General features: G+C 45.4%; 1 protein-coding gene and 1 long non-coding RNA gene across 6 annotated transcripts in view; one reads left to right on the forward strand and one right to left on the reverse strand.

The window, feature by feature from the left end:
- Window positions 1-506: 506 nt before the first annotated feature.
- LOC116858935 lies at window positions 507-2,677 on the reverse strand. The gene is made up of 3 exons (XR_004381049.1): window positions 2,615-2,677; window positions 1,532-1,661; window positions 507-746 (listed from the first exon to the last, which is right to left on the reverse strand). It is a non-coding gene; the product is annotated as an uncharacterized LOC116858935 (long non-coding RNA).
- ACOXL (acyl-CoA oxidase like) overlaps window positions 2,541-18,387 on the forward strand; it is a 326,290-nt gene continuing 310,443 nt past the window's right edge. For 3 of the 5 annotated variants that reach the window (XM_032843889.1, XM_032843891.1, XM_032843892.1), the window contains exon 1: window positions 2,541-2,688. In XM_032843889.1, the coding sequence (XP_032699780.1) occupies window positions 2,564-2,688 (125 nt within the window). In that variant the 5' untranslated portion in view covers window positions 2,541-2,563. Of the gene's footprint in view, window positions 2,689-3,044; window positions 3,126-18,387 lie in introns of those variants that run through there. The other 2 variants (XM_032843888.1, XM_032843890.1) reach the window with 2 other exon arrangements.

The raw sequence follows: 18,387 nt of genomic DNA on the forward strand, positions 1-18,387 counted from the left end.
TCAGGGCTCTATCCCAGGACCCTGAGATCATGACCTGAGTCAAAGGCAGTTGCTTAACCGACTGAGCTGCCCAGGTGCCCATTTGCCACTTACTGACATGAACTCCCTTCTGTTTGGTTTTGGTAAACAGCATCCTCACAGTCCCTCCCAATTCCTAAGCCAGTGCACGTTTTTTTTTTTTTTTTTTTTTTTTTCATTTCAGCAACAACATTCTTCCAGTAGCTTCTAGGATAGACTAGGTTATACTTGGGTAACAAACAACACTCCAAAAAATCCTGGTGGCTTCTAACAACAAAGATTTTTTTTTTCTCACTCAAGCTGCATATGCTTAGTAACATGTTTTTAGCTTATAAGTCTTTGAATCCAGAGGAACCATGCCCGACTTGATGGAAAGACCACTGTACAACCTCCACTAGTCTTGGCCTGATTTTGTGACAGTATGGAAATTTGGTTGCCTCCTTTGAGGAGTGGAGTGTATATTTTTGCCTGTGGAAGGGAGAGTGAGACAAATATTTGGCTAGATTTAGTAGTCACTAGTGGGCAAAAGGGGCAGGTTTAGTAGTTACTGGTGTTACTCACAGATTATTTTGGGTATTGGCTTTCTGGGTACTTTCCTTCTCTCATAGAGTCAGGAGTGAACTGCATTGGCCCACAGATCATGAGTGGAAGGTACATGTGTCCTTTCCAGCTGGCAGCTTTAGGAACCTATGCAGGCACACAATGGGAGCTCTTCTGTCTGCTGGGATCTGGAGTGAGGGAACATGGAATAGAACCCTCATGTGGCATGAATATGAAATAAACTCTTATCTTTATAAACCCCAAGGTTGAGGGGTGGTTTGTGACCACAGCATGCCTGGGATAGCTTTGGGGTTGTTTCTTACTACTATCCTATCCTGACTATCATGTGCTGCTTAGAGCTGCAGTATCCATCTTATGACTGAGAGCAGACAAGTTTAAAAAAAATTAAAAGTGAAGATAACACATGGAGAAAGGATAGAACAGAAGGATGGAAAGAAAACATGGTCCCTGGGTAGAGCTTCTGAGCCAGACCTTGGCACTGTCCTACCTCCAGGCTTCCCATTATAGCAGCGAACAATGCCTTTATTCATCACATCTGGTGGGGTATTGTTACCTGTGGCTGCACAGGTGGCATGGTAGACAGAATAAAGGCCCACCAAAGATGTTCATGTCCTAATCCCCACGACCTGTGTGCTATCTCATGTGTGAAAAAGGGATGTTGCTGCTGTGATTGAATTACGGATTTTTTGAGATAGCGATTATCCTAGATTATCTGGGTGGCCCCAAAGTCATCAGGAGAGTCCTTGTAGGAGGCAGGCAAGAAGGTCAAGATCAGAAGAAGGGAATGAGCTATAAAAATAGAGATTGTTTTGATGCACTTTGAAGATGGGAGAAGGAAGGGGCCAGTACCCAACAAATGCAGGTAGCTTCTAGAAGTTGGAAAAGAGAAGGAAAGTGTCCCCACCCCCCTACCCCTGCTGTGGAGGCTCCAGGAGTCCAGCTCTGCTAATACCTTGATTTCAGTCCTGTAAGATCCATGTTTGACTTCTGATCTCCAGAACATTTGTGTTGTCTTCAGCTGCTCAGTTTGTGGTAATTTGCCACACAGCCCCAGGAAACTGATAGACGTGGCCTCCACTCACCTAAAGACAGCGGACAGAATCAAACCCAAGTGTTTCACCACACCCCCAGCGGTCACCTCCCTGGCAGCGTGGTCTTTGCAAGGGAAGAGCTGACATTTCCTTTGTATTTAAAAGGAGAATCAATAAAATACATGAGAGTTCCCCAGAAGAAATGGATGAACAATCACCACTGAGGCCCCAACTCATTTCCTACTGCTCACAACAACACAAGGAGGGTCCTGGGAGAGGAGTTTAGATTTTGTGTTCATTCTCTTGCTCCGTCTACATCTCCCATCTTCTCTGTACTGCAGCACCTGCTGGGGGGGCACCCCCAGATCACAGTCATATTAAAGTTTGCTGTAATGCCCTGTTTGGGGGCAAAAGGGATTTGAGCCCAGCTGCAGCTGAGTTGGGATCAGAGCTGGACCAGACCCGCTTGGATCTGGGGTGCCAGGCTAAGAGGCTGGCATGCAAGATCGGCAGAGTAAAATGTCCCCTCTCTGAGCCACCAGGACTTCCCATGACCACATGCACCTGACCAGCTCCCTCTTTACAGTTCTGATACTTGGCTTCTTGCGCCCACAGACTAGAAGGACAACTGAGTAGAGGGCACGAGTAGTAGAAACTCAAGTCTGTAGACTTTGAGATTCCTGGGGAGGGCGAGAGGAGACCACTGTAGCAGCCCCGACTTCCTGGACAGCTTGTCTCTGGGCCCAGGGAGCAACGTCAGGGGATGGCCGCCTGCGTGGGGTAAGGATGGGGGAGGGGTAGGGAGGAGGCAAGTCCCCGCAGCGCGCATAAGAGGGCGTGCGCTCCCGCTCCCGGACCCCACGTGCGAGCAGCTAGCTGGGAGGAGGGGCCGAGGGAAGCTGGGAAACTGGACCCCGGGGCCGGGTTGCAAAGCCAGAAGCCGGGAAGGCGCGATGGAGCTGGCTTCGCCTTCAGGAATCGGGGGCACGTCCCTGAACCGCTACCTGGACGGCGAGTTCTGGAGCCTTAAGAAAGAGCTCCACAGGCTCCTGGGCGGCTGCCCGCTCTTCCGCCACAGGTATCGCGCGCCGCCGCCGGCCGTCTGGCCGCGTCCCCTCGGTCACCGCGCGCCCCTGGGTACACCGCCCGGGGCGCTCTGGGCCAGGTCCAGGAGGCATCCCCCTACCCTGTGCGGATGACAGGCTCTCCCCGCCAGAGGTGTGCGCACCGCACACGGCGGCCGCTGCCGACTTCACGGGGCCGCAGGGAGGGTGGCCGCTGCCTGCCCAACTCCCTCCTACGGGAGAGTGGGGGTGAAGGGGTGGGCCCAGAGCGGCAGGCGTGGTGCTCTGCTGAGACTCGTGGCTGGAAGGCTTGGCTCTGCTTCTGGACTTCAGTGGTTTGAATGCCCGCCCCTCGTGTCCCGCCCTGGGTGGTGGGAGAAGGGGCAGCAAAACTGTGATGCGGTCGGTATGGATGGCGCCCAGGGCCATCTTTCCGCGGGGTCCGGAACAGGTGCGCGGGACAAGGTGCGCGGGAACCCGCAGGACAGTGTAGGCCGCGGACGTTTTCCTGGCACAGGGATGGATGGACCGGGCCTGTGCAAGGCGTATGTGGGTGTCTGGGGTGAGGCAGGCTTCCAGGGGCCCCCGAAGAGCACAGGTGTGCAGAGTGGGCAACTGAACAGCAGTGGAGGTACTTTGTTTGTGAGGGGGGCGTCAAGTCAATGAGGCCATGACTGCCCTGAGAAGTGGGCAGAGGGGCTGGTGCTTCTCAAGTTTACACATGGAGAGAAGGACTCAGTGACCAGCAGTCAGGACCAGAACTCAGTCAGCACTTGTGTCCCACTGCAGGTTCTTTCTCCTGTGCTCTGCTGGGCAGCTGATCCCTTTGCAAGCAGTCTGAAAAGCCCACTCTTAGAACCAAGCTCTGGAGGTTTAGCTTAAGGAAGCCCTTAAAAAATGCCAGTATGTTTCGAAGGTGGACTAACTAGTTAGCCTGTGCCCAGCCAGCCCACCTTTAGCTTATTTCTTAAGCATGAGGTGGGCTCAGACAGAAGGAGATGCCTTGTCCTTGCCGGAGAAGTCAGGGTTCCTGCACTGGATGGGGGTGGATTTAGGGAAGGTGAAAAGTGAGAGGAGTAAGACCGTTTTTGTGTCCTGGAGTGTCTTCTCGGCATCTCTCTCTCTCTCTCATAAATAGTTCTTTATGTCATGGTTCTCAAAGTATGGTGCAGGGGTGCCCAAGACCATTTAAGGAGATTCAAAGTTAAAACCAATTTTGTAATAATACTAAGATGTTTCTGGCTTTTCATTCCCATTTGCTCTCAAAATGGTGGCTCTCAGAGACTACATGAAGTCTAATATCCCAATAGATTAGGTGTAGAAGCAGATATAAGAATCCTGCTATCTTCTATTAATCCCTACCATTAAAGGGATTTGTAAAAATGCAGAACAATGCAACTTTTATTACTAAATTTGGGAGAGGGTTTGGAAAATACAGCTTTTTCATTAAAAACTTAATGAGTTTATTAGTTACTTTCAAATGATTTAAAATAGTCAAGTTTTGTGGTCATACTTTCTAATACGGTAAATATCAGTCAATATTTGGGGCTTCAATAATATTTTTGAGTTTATTTTTTTCTAGAGCAGTTTTAGGTTTATAACAAAATTGAAAGAGAGGTGCAGAGATTTTCCATCTTCCTCCTGCCCCCACATATGTGTAGTCTCCCCCATTATCAACATCACCTACCAGAATGATAAATTTTTTTTTTTAACCAAGATTGAATATCATCATCATCCCAAGTCTGTAGTTTCTGTTGGGCTCATTCTTAATGTTATACATTCTGTGGGTTTGGACAAATATATAATGACATGCATACATCATTATGGTGTATTATACAGTGCATTTTCACTGCCGTAAATATCCTCTGTGCTTTGCCTATTCATCTCTCCCCACAATCCACCCCTGGCAATCACTGAACTTTTTATTCCGTAGTTTTTGCCTTTTCCAGAATGTCATATGGCTAAGTCATACATTATATAGTCTTTTCAGAATAGATTCTTTCACTTAATAATATGCACTGAAGCTCCCTCCATGCCTTTTGATGGCTTGGTAGCTCATTTCTTTTTAGTGCTGAGTAACAGTTCATTGTCTCGATGGGCCACAGTTTATTTATATGTTCACCTACTGAAGGGCATCTTGGCTCCTTCCAAGTTTTGGCAGCTATGAATAAAGCTATTAGAAATGTCTGTGTCCAGGTTTTTGTGTGGAGGCCTCAGCAGTTTTGCAGAGGGTAAAGAGGTCTTTTTCATCATACTCGGTTCTGCTACAGCCCTGTCTACACATCTCGACACATACCTGTTCATGTGTTCCTCAGTCTTCTCAGTGTAGTTCCTGGGCTCTCATCTCTTTGCCTTTTTCAATTTAGGGAACTGCAGTTTAAAATATGGAATGGAATTCTGTTCTCTTCTAACTCCTGACTTGGGGCAAGTAGAAGGGACTTCCTTGTGAACTGCACAGCCTGCTTAGGGATCGAGGGAAAGGCAGACCAGCAGGTTAGAAAGTCAGCAGATAGCTCATTTGCCATACGATCATCATCAAGTGATACTGCCTTGCTGAGCTGACATTTGCTCATCCACAGAATGGGGATAATGTCTGTGCTGCTAGGTCGTTATGCTACAGAGATGAGAAACTGATGAATGGGTATTCAGTGATGGATGCTGACTGCATGTGACACCAGCTTCCCTCCTCCACCCCCCAAAAAGCCACACACACACAAAAAAAACCCTAAAAAGAAAAAGATTAAAAACTCCATTATCTTAACAAACACTTTTCCATTCTTTCCAGTTCCTGTTCATTGACATCATAGTTTCGGAGTTGTAATAAGAGCATAGACTAAATTTCACATTGTTTTCCCCAAGTGATTCAAGGTTCTGATACCTATTGGAAAGGTCACATTGTACCATCAGAATTGATGTTATCATGTGTAAGAAGACCGTGATCCTGATTTCTTGATGTTTTAACATTCTGCCAGAATAGAATGCTCCATAGGAGGCCAGAAATAAACCTTCTGCATTCACTGATTCACTGAGGCAACCTTGCCTCTCTGGTCTCCCATGGCTAGTCCTCCACCCCAGGCCTTTGAAGTTAAAATGAGTGTTGGGGTGGGGTGGAGTTTGTGGCCATGAGGTTCAGCGAGTGCCGTGTGTGTACAACGGGAAGTTTGTACAGGGTCAGGCCCTCCCAGGACACAAGAGGCCACGAAACAGTTTTCTTCCAAAAGAACAGAGGTTGTGTAATATCCTGTGTGTATAATGACAACCATCGTCATCTCAGGGGTTTACCCTGCATGCTCTGCTCCAAGCACAGCCCAGGCTCCCCTCCTAAGGAATGGCTTGCCCTCTCTCCCGAAGTCTGGCTTGCCAGGCTGACTCCCCTGTTCTACTCCATTAGAGAGTCCCCCAGACTCTGGGATTGCCCTGGTTGCTGAGGGCCATGGGACAGCATGCTGTTTGTGGTGACAGCAGGAGGATTTGGAAAGACTCAAGCTCCTCTCGGGTTTGCAGGAAATGTTTAAAAGCAAAATACATCTGAAATGAGCTAAGCTTTGAAAATGTGTTTGAGTTTGTTTCTTGGCAAACTGGACCTCTTTCCTGAGGGCCAGGCTGGAGAGTGGGGTGCATGTGTGTAGGTAGGGCACAGAGCCTCAAGGAGATAACCTATAGAGTCCTACTAGGCTGGTATCCTACGACCTCCCCGTCCGCCCTTTCGCAAGGCTCCCCTCCCTGATCTCTCTGTGTTGGCTCCCCTCTCCCCTTCTTTCTCTCTACTCCCTTGCCTTTCCTTCCCTAGAGCAATGCACAGTTCTCCCCCTAACTCTTGATGGTTTCCCCCCCAAGTCTTATTCACGCGTGCAAGTATTCATGAAGATCTTCTTATCGTAAAAAGCCAAATAATATGGAAAACCTCGAGGTTTCCTAAATCATCCCCTCCCTAACTACTTTTTTCAGTGTGGTAAAATACCCATACAATCACATTTACCACTTTAATGATTATTAAGTGTACAGCTCTGTGGCTTTAAGCACATTCATGTCTCCGTGCAAGCAGCACCACCATCTCCAGAATTTCTTCCCCCCACAATAGAAATTCTGTACCCATTAAAAAATAACCCCCCTCCCGCCCTCCCCGCCAGGCCCTGGCAACCACCGATTCTATTTTCTGCCTCTTGACTGTTCCAGGAAACTCATATATGTGGAATCATACAATACTGGTCCTTTTGCATGTGGCTTATTTCACTGAGGGTAGTTCAACCACGTCCTAGTATCTGTCAGAATCTCCTTCCTTTTACAGTTCAATAATACTCCATTGTGTGGCTATACTACATTTTGTTTTTCTGTTCATCCCTAGATGCACATTCGATTCCCCAGCCACTTTTCCCACTTTAGCATGTTGTAGGGTTTTTTTTCTCTTTTTCTGTTTTTCTATGAGTTTATATAGATGGGAACATTACGTTTTTATATAAATAGAATCATGTATTTTGTTTTGTTCTACAGCTTGTTCTTTTAAAACTTCTTATTTTTATTGGTAGGATGAATGAACATTCTTTTTTTTTTAAACTAAAACAGTTGACAATTTTGTTTTCACATTTCACCATATAAATGAAAATTGCTTTTTTTTTTTTTTTTTTTTTTTTTTTGGTCTCACTAACTCCCCTGCCAAAATTATTCTCTCTTTGATTGGAAGTGGGAGAAAGTCTTCCTTGTCCTGCTCTTAGAAAACACCCAAAGTACCATCATCTCCTGGAGAAGTTGAACAAGTTATATAAAATGGTTATAAAGAAGTTCCTGTCTCTCCTTATCTGTCTGGTTGAGTCACTCCTGGCCAAGTGCCATCACGGAGCAGGCAGGAGGTCTCATCATGGGGGGTCCAGGCATCATTGGCAGGTGGCCTCACATAGGCGACCTCATTCCAGGACGAGGTCCCATTACCGACATCATCCCAGGAGGAGGAGGAACCATCCATGGCATCATGGCAGGGCCTCCAGTAGGGGGTATTGGCATCATACAGGGCAGGGAGGACCCCAAGACGAGGGGAGGAGGGGGGGGATCATTGTCCCTGCTTGAGGAGGAGCAGTGTATGGAATAGGAGGTAAATTTCCTTGTTGAAATGCAATGGTTGTTTTGTTGGTCAGACTCTAAGCCTGCCTTCCCTCTCTTCCTTCCTTCCTTCCTTCCTTCCTTCCTTCCTTCCTTTCTTCCTTTCTTCCTTTCTCTTTCTGATTTTATTTATTTGAGAGAGAGAGTGAGCACAAGCGGGGGAGTGGCAGAGGCACAGGGAGAAGCAGACTCCCTGTGGAGCAGGGAGCCCAGTGCACGGCTGAATCCCAGGACCCTAGGATCATGACCTGAGCAGAAGGCAGGTGCTTAACCAACTGAGCCACCCAGGTGCCCCTCTTCCATCCATTTCTGATAGTGGTCTTGCACATTCTTTTTGTGTTTCCTACCACTGCAGTGTCTTTCTCATAGATGGAGAGTCATGGGTGAGGCCTGTATTGCACAAATCACAATAAAACTTAGGTTTGCTGATCTGCAGACTTTTGGCCACTCCATCCCTTGCCATGTATGAACATTCTTAATGCAAATAGTACAACGAGGTTTGTAATGAAAACCAGCCATCCCTACCCTCTGCCTTTGTACCTCCTTCCCTTCCTCATTGACAACCACTCCCAGTTCTTTCACCAGATGCTTATATTGTTTTGACCTCCATATTCCTAAATTACATGCTCAAACATACACTTCTTGACTGTATCATGATTCACTGTTATAGAAAATGGAGATTCTCACTACCACACCGCTTTCTCTATTCTCTGACAATTAGCGTGTCACCATGTTTATTTCAATCAGTATCCAGTGTTCAGATTGTTATGACTCTATAAATATTATACCTAGCCCTGATCCATGACACACCATATTTCATTTCCTTTTACAACTTTTTAATGTTCTTTGGAGATATCAATTTCCCCCTTTATTCATTGGCTTAGTTTTCTGTAAACTCATCACTCACTGACCCCACACTTCAGGATAGAACAGTTACACTCCTCTCAACTTGGTCAAACCTGTCAGATAATTGGCCATCCTCTAAACCTTCCCACCTATGAGCACAACCATCCTGGAGACCTCCTTCTGGGACTTCTGTCTGGACTGGCCTTCTACATGTCTCTTCAGCGTTATGTTGGAAACTTCGTTTGCATCTCCTCTGTAGTCAAGTCACTGTTTTCCCAGGCTTTCTCTTTCTTGGTTACCCTCTGTGGGGGAATAGAGATGGTCACAAAATAATGTTACTCCCACTAAGAGGTGTGGTTGTGTTCCCTCCCCTTGAATCTGGTGGCTTTGTCACTGCTCAGCCAACAGAATATGACTGAAGTGGTAGTTTCAGGGCTCAGCTCTGAAGAGACTGGTACCTTTCCTTTCTTGTCTTTTGAGGTCCTGAGCAACCAAGTACAAAGTTCTACTAGCCTGTAACTGCCATGTTGTGAGGAAGCCTAACCTGGGCCATGGAGAGTTGCTGCAGAGAGAGAGAGAGGTAAAGAGTTGTTAACCCACTCCCAACTGTTCTAGCTCCCAGCTGTGAAGTCATCTGAGGTGGGACCCCAGACATTGTAAAGGAGAGACAAGCCATCCCTACTTGTACCTGTGTATCCAAATTCCTGATCAAAAGCATAGACAGAATACTAATACATTACTGTTCTAAGCCACTAAATTTGGGGGTACATTGTTCCATAGCTACAGATAACCAGACAGTCTTTCATCTAATAGTATCCTGAGAAAGGATATAAGAGCATTATATTTTTGAGATTTTTGAGATTTTTATGTCTAAAAATATTCACTATTCAATAGGCTGCATGTTTTTCTGGGTATAAAATTCTAGGCTGAAAATAAAATTTCCGCCACATTTTCAAAGACATTGTGCCATTGCTCTCTAGTATCCAACATTGCTCTTAACAGATCTCACCACTTCTGTACCCCAATCCTTTATAAATGGCTTTTTCTTCCTTTTGGAAGCCACACCATCATGAGCATTCTTGTTTAGCGCTGATGTTACGTTATTTGCGCTGTGACTTGATGTGGGTCTCTTTTTCTTTCAGGTAATGTGCTCTGTAATCTGGAAACTTGTGTTTTTCAGATATTTACACTATTGTCTGGAACTCCCCTTATTCAAATGTTGGACTTCCTGGCCTTGTCCTCTGATATTCTTATCCTTTCTTCTATATTTTCTATCTCTATTTTTGTTGTTGTTGTTCTGCTTCCTGGGTGATTTTCTCTACTTTATCTTCCAAGTCTTCCTGAGTTAAAAATATCTACTGTCATATATTTATTTTTTAAAAAATTCTTTATGTTCTTTGTACCTTTGTTGGTTGGTTTGTTTGCTTTTAAATAGCACCTGTAGTTTTCTGGTTGTAAAATCTCTTATTTTTTGAGATTTTTCTTTTCTGTTTCCTGTTTTGTCTCTGTTTCCTTTGGCTTCCTTTTTTGAGTTTGTACTTTTGACGTCTGTCTTTTGTGTTTGAGGCTTTCCTTAAATGTCTAATCTACCTAGGGTATTTGCTCATAATAGGAGCAAAATAAATAATGTAAGTAAAATGCTGATTGTAAACAGGCAGAGTTGTTGGCCACAGGCATTCCTGATCATAGAGTAGCCTTTCCAGTGGCAGATCAGTATTACTGTTTTGTTTTTGGGCTGAGTTAATTTCTCCAGAGCTTCCTGAGGGAAAGTAGGTGGAGAAAGAAGGACAGACAAGTCATAATCCTGGCTGCCCAAAGTGACCATGAGCAGGGCTCCTCCCTAGGTGACTTTAGGCTGATTAGAAAATGTTCCTCTCCCAAGACATTTCACTTACACTTGCTGGAAAATGCTTGTTAACTCTGCTTTTTTTTTTTTTTTTTAAATTTTACACTTATATATTTGACACACACACAAAGAGAGATCACAAGCAGGCAGAGAGGCAGACAGAGAGAGAGGGGGAAGCAGACTCCCTACTGAGCAGAGAGCCTGATGTGGGGCTCGATACCAGGACCCTGAGATCATGACCTGAGCTGAGCTGAAGGCAGAGGCTTTAACCCACTGAGCTACCCAGGCGCCCTGTTAGCTCTGATTTTGCTAGAACAAGTCACTTTATGGCCATCTGCTGGGAAGTTGTCAAAGCTGCCCATGATGTACAGGCCATCCCTCACATTTGGTTATGCGCTGCGTGTTGGTAAGTGGGGCCTGTGGCTGGGGTGTCTTCCCCGACCCCCCTGTTCTCAGCGTGGAGCCTCTCTGTTGCCCTTTCACATCTCCTTCTCCTGACAGTGAACCCCCAGGCTTTGACGGGCTTGGGGAGGGGACTTGGAGCTGTCAGAGGAGGCTGGAGCCTCCAATTCTGAGCCTTAATGGAGTTCAGTTGCATGCTGGTTGGCTCCTCAGCCCTATAGACTTCTCATTCTCTCTCCTGCCAAGTCATCTACCTGTGCCCTTGCCTGTTCGCTTTCTGGCTGCCAGGATCTTACTGCTGTCCTTTGTCTGCTGTCAGTTTCTCTCCAGTACTTACTTGGCCCATATGCATAGTCACTCAGATGAATATGCAGCTCGCACTGGCTTCAGGTGTGGAGGCTGGAAGTCAGGCTCAGGGGCGATGCTGTCAGGAATCCCAGGCTCTGCTGTCCCCAGGTCCAGATAGGCCCCACCCCCCTTGTGCCCTTCTGAGCTTTGGGCTCAGCAGCCAGGCTGGGAGAGAGGGACTCTTCTTGGCTTCCAGCCTGGCCCAGGCTACCCTCAAAGGCCAGGTGGTTGTTGCCCTTACCCTTCCTTGAAGGGGCCCCTGGGGTGGGGTCCTCCATGAGACCCATGTGGCTCCCGGAGGGAATGGGATACTGCTAAAGAGAAACAGGGGTGACGGGGCCCAGGAAAGGGGAAATGCATGCCAGACCGACAAAAGTGCTAGGCCTCCATTGTCGGCTTTCCCCTCAGTCTGTGGATGGTTGTAGGGATTGAAGGAGGTCATGGAAGAGCCCCTGAGAAACCACGGTCTGCCTTCAGTGGGAAGATGGGCAGTATCTTGGCTCTTCTGGGTAGGGACTTGCTGACTGATGGCAAAAGCTAATGTTATACATGCATGGGACCAATGTCTGTGTAAAGAGATTAGGGGTCATGGGCACTCATTCCTCACTGCTTCAGGAAGTGCTGTGGAAATTTCTGAGGAAGCCTGGGCCAGGCTTCTAACTGAAAGCCGTTTTCTAACTGAGGACATTCTTACCATGTTGTGAGATCTCTGAACTGTGAGCCGCTCTCAGAATACCTTCCTGCAGGCAGGGGAGTAGCTCAATCACGCCAATGACCCGGAGATCGAGGGGTTAGTGGACCATAGCTGCCCACGACTTTGGTCTGTCCAGCCCCTGCCCTCTTCTCTGTCAGCAAACCTGTAGAGGTTCTCCCGCAACCTCCTATCAGTGTGTATATATTTTTATTTTTATTTGCCTTGTACTGCATTGAGTTTTGGTACTATCTCCAGCCTTTTTAAGTTCATCTCTCTCTATCCACTAACTTATGATGTCAAAGTTGACAATATTTATACCCTGTTCTCCCTCCATAAAGAACGCGTGGCCCATGGGTTGATTCCAGGGGCTGAGAAGCTGAGAATAGGTCTTACATGATTATGACTTAGATAAGTGATGACATCTGAGCCAAGTGGTGGGCTCTGGTTACCTGTCTTCCTGTTCATAACGATGACTTTATAGACCATAGGCAACCTCTGGGTTGATACTCTCTGTGGGCTCACTGAGGGCTATAGACTCCCAGGCCTCCTGAGTGCTCTCTCCACTTCCCCCTGGCTGCCTTGGAGAGTACTGACTCAGCCTCTTCTTGACCCTTCAGAAATCTCAAGCCTTGATGTCCAGGTTGTAACTGGCCCCTGAGGCAATCTCCATGTCCGTCTTCCTAGTTCCCATTTACTTGTAAAGGGACAGGTAGGTAGGCAGGGGGCTTTCAGGGTCCAGCAGGGGACCCTGGCTCCTGTGCATGTTGCTTGACCCACTGAGGGTGCTTCCTCCATAGTTGTTGGAAGGGTTATTGTGGAAGATGAGCAATTTCCTTTCTAGATCCCTACAGAATGCGTGTACTAATGTTCCACCAAAAACGTCCTTTGAGTGATCAACAGGAAACACATCAGCCAGACAAGCTAGCGGACTCCATCATTCCATGGACAGAGTCAAGGCCTGTGTATACCTGGAGACCACAGTTCTAGGCTCCGCAGTACCCTTAGTTATGTGGTACTTCACACCTGTTTCTGTTTTCTCAGCTAACCTCCCTTGTGCTACTCCAGCCTCATGTGCCCTAAAAAATAACTCTCTTCGTGTGAGGTATCAAGTCTCATTCCTAAGGCAGATGCTGTCCTGGAGCCTGGGATCACCATGGTAGCCTGGACCTGTCAGGAGCCGCCCCTTGGGGGGCGCAGATGCTGCATCCTCAGAATCCTGGTGGGGAAGGAAGAGCCCACAGCAGTGGCAGCCATGCACACCTCCACCTAGTGAGGAAGCCTGTCTGAGTTCGCTGAAAGTTTGCATTTTCATCTTGGTAGTTTGTATCTGTTCCTGTCCTCTGCTCATTTGGCCACATCTCTCCCTTTACTTCCTTCCTGCATCCTTCCACCCTTTCCTCCTTACATCCCTGCCTTCTCCCTCCCTCCTGAGGACTTCCTCTCTCTGCCCACAGACACCCCACTTCTCAGCGGATGGTGCAGGGAGACCGGGTTCTTGCTCCTCTGCCTTCTCACGGCCCCTGCAACTTCTCCTGACAGAACCAAGTCAAGGTAAATGCTAAACCGAAAGCTTTCTATTCTACAAAACAACCATGCCATCCCTCGGGAGGCAAGCAGCTCTGGCCACTTGTGGTCAAAAGATAATGGGGAATATTTTCTTGGGTCACACTGGGACACCTCCTCCTGCCCCTGTGTATTCCAGGCTAGAGTCTGAGCTCCTTGAGGGTAGGAACAGGCCTGACTTGTTTGGAATTCCTCGTGTTTAGTGTGGTGCAGGTGCTTAATGAAAGCTGGGGAAGGAAGGCAGAAAGGAAGGATGGGGAGGGAATGTCTCTTGGCCCACAGTCACTGCCTGGCAAGCCCAGGATGCAGGGGTGTGGATGGCAAGTGGCTCCTGTCAGGGATTCCCATCAGGTTTTTGTCTCTGTCTGGGAGGATCTTTTCTTCCCCTCCGCCCTTTCTCCCTCTCTTCATGTCTTCTTCAAACTACTTTCCTAGACTTTGCCAATCAGCAAGTGTGCTTCTCTGTGGTTGCGTGAACTTCACAGCTACAAGTAAACCGCAGTGGTTCGAAAACCCTCCCTTCGCATTTTCTGTCACCCTTGTTGGTTCAGGGCCTTTGTCTTTGACAGTTACCACAGGATGACTCAACGGTTTCTGTTTCCACTCAGGGTTAGGTCATTCAGGCTGTGCAGGGGCTTGCAGGGGTGGGCGGAGGCTTTGGAGGTAGGAGGTCAGGTTGTGAGGTAGCTGTGGTCTTTACTAGAAGACTGAGGGTTTCTCTGCCCGCTGCCTCTGGGAATCTTTTCTTCACCATCGCCTTTTATTGGTATGAATGCTTGGCCATGAGTGGCACCTCACTTCTTGATGAAGATGGAGCATTTTTATTTTTGCCGTTTTCAACAAGAAGAGATTGATGGGGGGCAGGGCACGGGGGTTGGGGTTGATCCTGGGCGGAGATGGAGACATCTCCCGAAGCAACATTATAAAAAGGACCAAGATGAAGGAGCAGGTCACTGAAGCAGACTCATGCTGGGAAACCAGAGGTGATTTTCAAGTTCTCATGGGTCTTCATTCCAGAATCGTGGGTGCTGCCTAGAATCATGTGGTGGTCAAAGGCCCCAAGGATGTTTCTTGTCATGAGGGCATTCAAATTTGGTGTCTGAAGATATGCTTTCTAGGACACCAAAACTGACTTTTGATTTAGACTTTGAGAAAAAAAAAATACACTCCCTCCTTTTTTAAAGTTGTTTTTTTTGTTGGGTTTTTAAAATGTTTTCCAAAAAACACAAAAAGATCTTTTTTGTAGTTGTTACTGTTGTCTTCTTGCTTTGTCTCTTTTCAAAATGGACTTTTTGGAATAATTTTTAATTTCTAGAAAATTTGTGAAGATTATACAGAGACCTCCTATATACCCCTCAGCCAGTTTCCCCCATTGCTTACAGCTTGCATAACATGGCTCGTTTATCAAAACCAAGAAAGCAGCACTGGTTCATGACTATTACCTAAACTCTAGACTTCATTCGAATTTTCTTTCTTTTTCTACCAGTGTCCTATTTCCATTCCAGGGTGTTTTATTCCGCACTGTGATTTATTGTCCTTTTTTTTTTTTTTTTTAAGTGTCCTCTGATTTGTGACTGTTCCTTGGTCTTGCCATGTTTTTCATCACCTGGCCACTTTTGAAAAGTACTGGTCATGTATATTGTTGACTGTCCTTCAGTTTGGTTTGTCTGGTGTTTTTCTCACGTCTAGACTGAGGTTTTGGGTTTTGGGGAAGACCCTGAGTGCAAGTGCCCTTCTTGTCAATCACAGCAGGGGTACATACTATCAACATGGCTTGTCAGTGGCGCTATTACCCCTGATCACCTGGGCAAGGTAGTGTTTATCACATTTCTTCCTTATAAAATCACCTCTTCCCGCAAGCAGGTCCCTAAGGGCAGCCGACCCTCGGGATGGTAGTGGCGGTGTGGAGATAGGTAAGCTCTACCTGCTAGAGGGGGGAATGTTTACACAAATTATTTATTATGGGCGTTCATCTCTTTCCCCTAATGTATTTATTTATTTAAACCATTTATTTGTATTAGTATGGACTCATGTATATTTATTTTATGCCTTGTGTTATATAGTCCAGTGGTCCATTATTTATTTTGTTGTTCAGATTGTTCCAGCTTTGGCCATAGGGGGCTCTTAGAGTTGGCTCCTGTATCCCTTTGACATGCCCCCACCCTTTCGGGACTTTTTTTTTTTTTTTTTTTTTTTAAGGACTTCTTTACTTTATGATACCACAAGGTGCTCCAGGCTCATCTTCTATTTTCTCTGCCCTGTCCTAGAAGCAGCCATTTCTCCAATGAGTCCATGTTCCTTTTGTTTGAGAATGGTTTCTAGAAACCAAGATCTGTACTTGAAGGTCTCATTTTTACATAAGGAAATGATGCCCTAACACAATTCCACTTCTGGTCATCTACTTTCTTCCCATATTTTATATTTAAAAATTTTAAACATACAATGGAATTGAAAGACTTTAACATTGAGTTCCTTATACACACCACTTAAATTCTACCATTAATGTGTTACTGTATTTGCTATATCACATATTTGCTCATTTATCCATCCCTTTATCCAACATATTTCATTTTTTGGATGCATTTCAAAGATGCTGACACAAATAAATAAGTACATTTTCTCCCCCGAAATAATTCAGTGTAGATATCATTAACAAGACTTCAATATGTGTTCAGGCTTTTTTTTTTTTTGACTGTAAAATGCAATGCAATGTGAAAATCTTAAATGTACACTCTCAGAGTTTAAACAAATACATACACCTATGTAACTCAAACCCCTTTCAAAATATAGAACATTACCATCACCCCAGAAAGTTCACTCATGCCCTTTCCACTCAGTCCCTGGCCTTATTCTCCCAGAAGTAACCACTGTTCTTTTTTTTTTTTTTTAATACTATGTTTTAATTTTGTCTGTCTTACAATTTAATGTAAGTGGAATTGCACAGTATGTTCACTCAGCATATTTTTGGTGGCATGTTAATTCAATTTAATCCTCTGCCGCAGTGAAAATGAATGATCCACAGTTACAGTAGACACCAAAGATGAATCTTATTAGCTGTGTTGAGCAAAAGAAATGAGACACAAAAGAACACATAAGGTCTAATCCCAGTTCTTTAATATTCAAAAGCAGTCAAAAATAATTTATGGAGTTCCAAGTCAGGAGAGCAGCTAGCAGTGAGCAGGCGAGAGGGAGTAATGATTGACAGAGAGACTGAGGGGAGATTCTATGTGTTGGTGTTGTAATGCGATTCACCTTTACGTGGGTAGGGATTGTACAGGTGTGTTTTCTTTGTGAGAATTCATTAGACTGTAATTTTATGACTCATGCCTTGTTCTTGGTGTATTACATCTTATTAAAGTGTTTAACAGTACTAGTTCATGCTCATCAGTTGTGTGTGTGTGTGTGACAATACTATGTGTACTGGTTATCTCTTGATATATAACAAATTACCTGAAAACTTAGCATCATAAACAGGAAGGTGTATTATCTCACTCAGTTTCTGTGGGTCAGGAATTTTAGAGCTTCTTATCTGGGTGGCTCTGGGTCTGGCGTGAGGCTGCAGGTAGGATGTTAGCCAGGTCTGAAGTCATAGAAAGGCTTGACTGAGGCTGGAAGATCCACTCTCTCAAGATGGCCCACGCACATGGCTGTTGGCAGGAGGCCCGAGTTTCTTCCTGTGTGGACCTCTCCATAAATCTGCTTGGGTGACCTCGTGCCATGGCAGCTGGCTTCCTGAAGAGCAAGAGATTCAAGAGAGCTTAGCATAGTGTTTTCTAGGTTAATACACCTCATGTACATGTGTCACTCATACATTCCTTTTTATTGCTAAGCGGTATTCCATTTCCTGACTAAATCAGTTTATTTCTCTGTTCTCTTAGTGATGGATACATGGGCTGTTTCCAAGTTTGGGGCTATTAATGAATGAAATCGATACGAACTTTCTTCTATGAGAATTTTGTGAGCATTTTATTTGTCTCGGGTAAAAATCTAGGAGTATAATTATTAAGTCATAGAGTTAGATATATGTTTAATTTTATGAGAAATTGACTAATAGGGCTTTTCCCAAAATGACTGTATCATTTTATATTTTCACAACAAAATATGGGAGGTTCAGTTGTTCCACATCCTTGTTAACATATTATTTTGCTATTTATTTTTTCTTAAAGCCATTCAGGTGGGTGGATGGTGGAATCTCATTATGGTTTTAATTTCCATTTCCATGGCGACCAGTGTCTCTGAGCACTTTCTTGTGTGTTTATTGGCCATTTGTATATCTTCTTTTTAAGGTGTCTGTTCACGTCTTTTGGAGGGTATCTATTTGTGTGTGTGTGTGTGTGTGTGTGCGTGCGTTTGTGTGTATAATTTACAGACATCATTTTGTGTAACCACCAACACAATTAGGACATGGAACTGTTCCGTCACCACAGAAACTCCCTATGTTTGTCCCTTAGAGTCAGATTATCCCCATCACTCTACCCACTGGTGGCCACCAATCTATTCCTCCTTGCTATAATTTGTCATTTTGAGAATGTCATAAAATTGGAATCATATGTGATTTTTTGAGATTCGCTTTTATGTACTCAATAAAAAGTCCCTGAGATCCATTCAAGTTGCCATGTGTAGCAGTGGTTCACTCCTTTTTATTGCTCAGCAGCACATGGTGTGAACGTACTATACTTTTGTCCCCAGTTGAGGGACATTTGGATTGTTTCTAGTTTTTGGCGATTGCAAATAAAGTTGCTATAAATTCATGTATCAGTGTTTGTGTAAACAAAGGATTTCATTTCTCTCGAGTTAATACCTAGGAGTGGTATTGCTGAGTTATGTAAGAGTATGTTTAATTTCAAAAGACATTAAAAAGGGGGCTCTACCATTTTTTATTCCCACCACCAGCAAAGGAGAGAACCAGTTGCTCAGTGT

Source organism: Lontra canadensis, unplaced genomic scaffold (genome assembly GCF_010015895.1).
Source record: "Lontra canadensis isolate GAN:19392208 unplaced genomic scaffold, GSC_riverotter_1.0 scaffold144, whole genome shotgun sequence".
In the NCBI taxonomy this organism is placed as follows: Eukaryota; Metazoa; Chordata; class Mammalia; order Carnivora; family Mustelidae; genus Lontra; species Lontra canadensis.